Source organism: Sinocyclocheilus anshuiensis, unplaced genomic scaffold (genome assembly GCF_001515605.1).
Source record: "Sinocyclocheilus anshuiensis isolate Anshui unplaced genomic scaffold, SAMN03320099.WGS_v1.1 scaffold2562, whole genome shotgun sequence".
Classification (NCBI taxonomy): domain Eukaryota; kingdom Metazoa; phylum Chordata; class Actinopteri; order Cypriniformes; family Cyprinidae; genus Sinocyclocheilus; species Sinocyclocheilus anshuiensis.
The window spans coordinates 60,066-62,074 of NW_015549777.1; the positions used below are offsets into that span (position 1 = coordinate 60,066).

At 38.1% G+C, this 2,009-nt stretch overlaps 1 protein-coding gene across 4 annotated transcripts in view; it reads right to left on the reverse strand.

Moving 5' to 3' along the window:
* LOC107660851 (CASK interacting protein 2) overlaps positions 1-2,009 on the reverse strand; it is a 66,188-nt gene that overhangs the window by 9,497 nt on the left and 54,682 nt on the right. For all 4 annotated transcript variants that reach the window (XM_016450275.1, XM_016450277.1, XM_016450276.1 and 1 more), the window contains 3 exons: positions 1,491-1,601; positions 1,233-1,334; positions 900-1,038 (listed from right to left, as the gene is read on the reverse strand). In XM_016450275.1, coding sequence (XP_016305761.1) covers positions 900-1,038; positions 1,233-1,334; positions 1,491-1,601 — 352 coding nt within the window. The remainder of the gene's footprint in view (positions 1-899; positions 1,039-1,232; positions 1,335-1,490; positions 1,602-2,009) is intronic.

Below are 2,009 nucleotides of genomic sequence, written 5' to 3' on the forward strand. Positions count from 1 at the left end.
GCTTTTTAGTTATATGCTTTTTAGCCATGCGGCTTTTAGCTTTTCGCTTTTAGTCGTGCTTTTCAGTCAACGCTTCTTAGCGCTTTTTGAGCATGCTCTGGCTTACACGCCAGCTCCTCCAAAACCATGAGGAGAAACGCCACCTAGTCTCGTCAAACTTTACTTATATTTCTTTACTTTAGTTTCTTTTCTTTTCCGTTGAGAGTTTCGTGTTCTGAGTTAAGTTGCCTAACGCCGAGTCTTCGAGTCCGACCTCGAGTGCCGTCTAAAACTTCAACCAGCTCACAACTCCGCGTCGTCAGCCAACGCCCAACCACTGGCTTCCCAAGACTGAACTTCCAGCCAATCAGCAATCTCAGGAAACCCCCTTTTCTGCAAGGACCACAACAAAGGGAACCCCCGCACACAGGCAACGCAAGTACCTCCAGATTCTAGCTGAACTGGTGCATTTAATATAAATTTTAACCTCATTGAGGAACTCCATTCGATGGTTAATTAAGTGATTGATGGCTGTTCAGGTCTATGCAATTGCACATATTGCTGTAAACTTGAGATTTCACATTTTCATTTCCTTAAACTCATTCTTTCCTTACTTTCTCGCTTTCTGCAACTTGTGTGAACAGACAGATTTCTGAAACTGAAGATGAAACTGAAGACCGGAGTAATTGCTGCTGAAAATTCAGCTTTGCCATTACAGGAATAAATTACATTTAAAATATATTAAAATAGAAAAGTTGTTTTAAACTGTAATAATATTTCACAATATTACTGTTTTACAGTATTTATGATAAAATAAATGTAGACTTGGTAAACAAAAGAGACTTCTTTCAAAACCATTAAAAAAATCACTAAAACAAACAAAAAAAAATCAACAGTAGTGTATCTATCCATTCACTTACCCAGCTTAGTGATGCCAATTTCCTGTAGATCCTCCCATGTGATATCCTGCACTATGTTGATTGAGTCATATCCATTCTCTGCTAGCTTTTTCTGGTATTGTGGCAGCCCAATAGCACTGAGCCATTTCCCATTATCAGACTGAAACAAACAGACAAATTTCATCTTCAGTGCCTCTGTTGGTTAAGAATCAAAAGTCAATGTCTGTGATATGAATCTAGCAATTATCTGGTTATTAACTCCTGAAGCTCTCATTAGTGTGATAACCTTGAATTTGTACAGCACTGTATGTTTGTGTAAATGTTTAAAACTGTTCATATATAGCACTAAATTACTGGAATGTAATCTGGCAACCACTCTGGGATATTCATGTTGCCGATCTCCATGGAGATCTTCTTGCGGTGGCCAGGCTTTGTAACGCCAATAGCGGTGAGATCCTAAAATATAAAAAACAGATTGATACACTTAAAACATTAATAGACCGTAAGTTCAGCTTTGATTTCTATTGAATGCAGTAGTGAATACCAATGAGCTGTGTGGGATGCAAACGTAAGCCTGTGTACTTAAATGCTGATACACAAAAAGTGTTATACCTCAGGGGTCATTCTGCTGATTGTGGGCACATCATAGCCAGCTGTGAGGAAATTAGATGTGTACTGCTCAAGCTGAAACTCACAGAGCCACTGGTAAATAGCCTCAGCATCCTATAACACAAAGAGACGACTGAGCATTACGCACAAAAGCCCAATGGGTCAGTCATGTTAACATCCACAGTTCATTTAGATCCAATTCTCTAGCTTATGTACTGCTCAACTCACAGAGCCACTGGTAAATAGCCTCAGCATCCTATAACACAAAGAGACGACTGAGCATTACGCACAAAAGCCCAATGGGTCAGTCATGTTAACATCCACAGTTCATTTAGATCCAATTCTCTAGCTTAAAAATTGTTTAACATTTCATTTTAAATAAAAATAGGCATACTACAGTACTGCAAACTGAAAAATAAATAAATAAAATGAAAAAAGATTTAGATGACTGTGCAATGCTATGTGTTTGGCTACTATTTCAAGGAAATACTAGTTTATAACTTAATAAAATAGTGTGCTGTA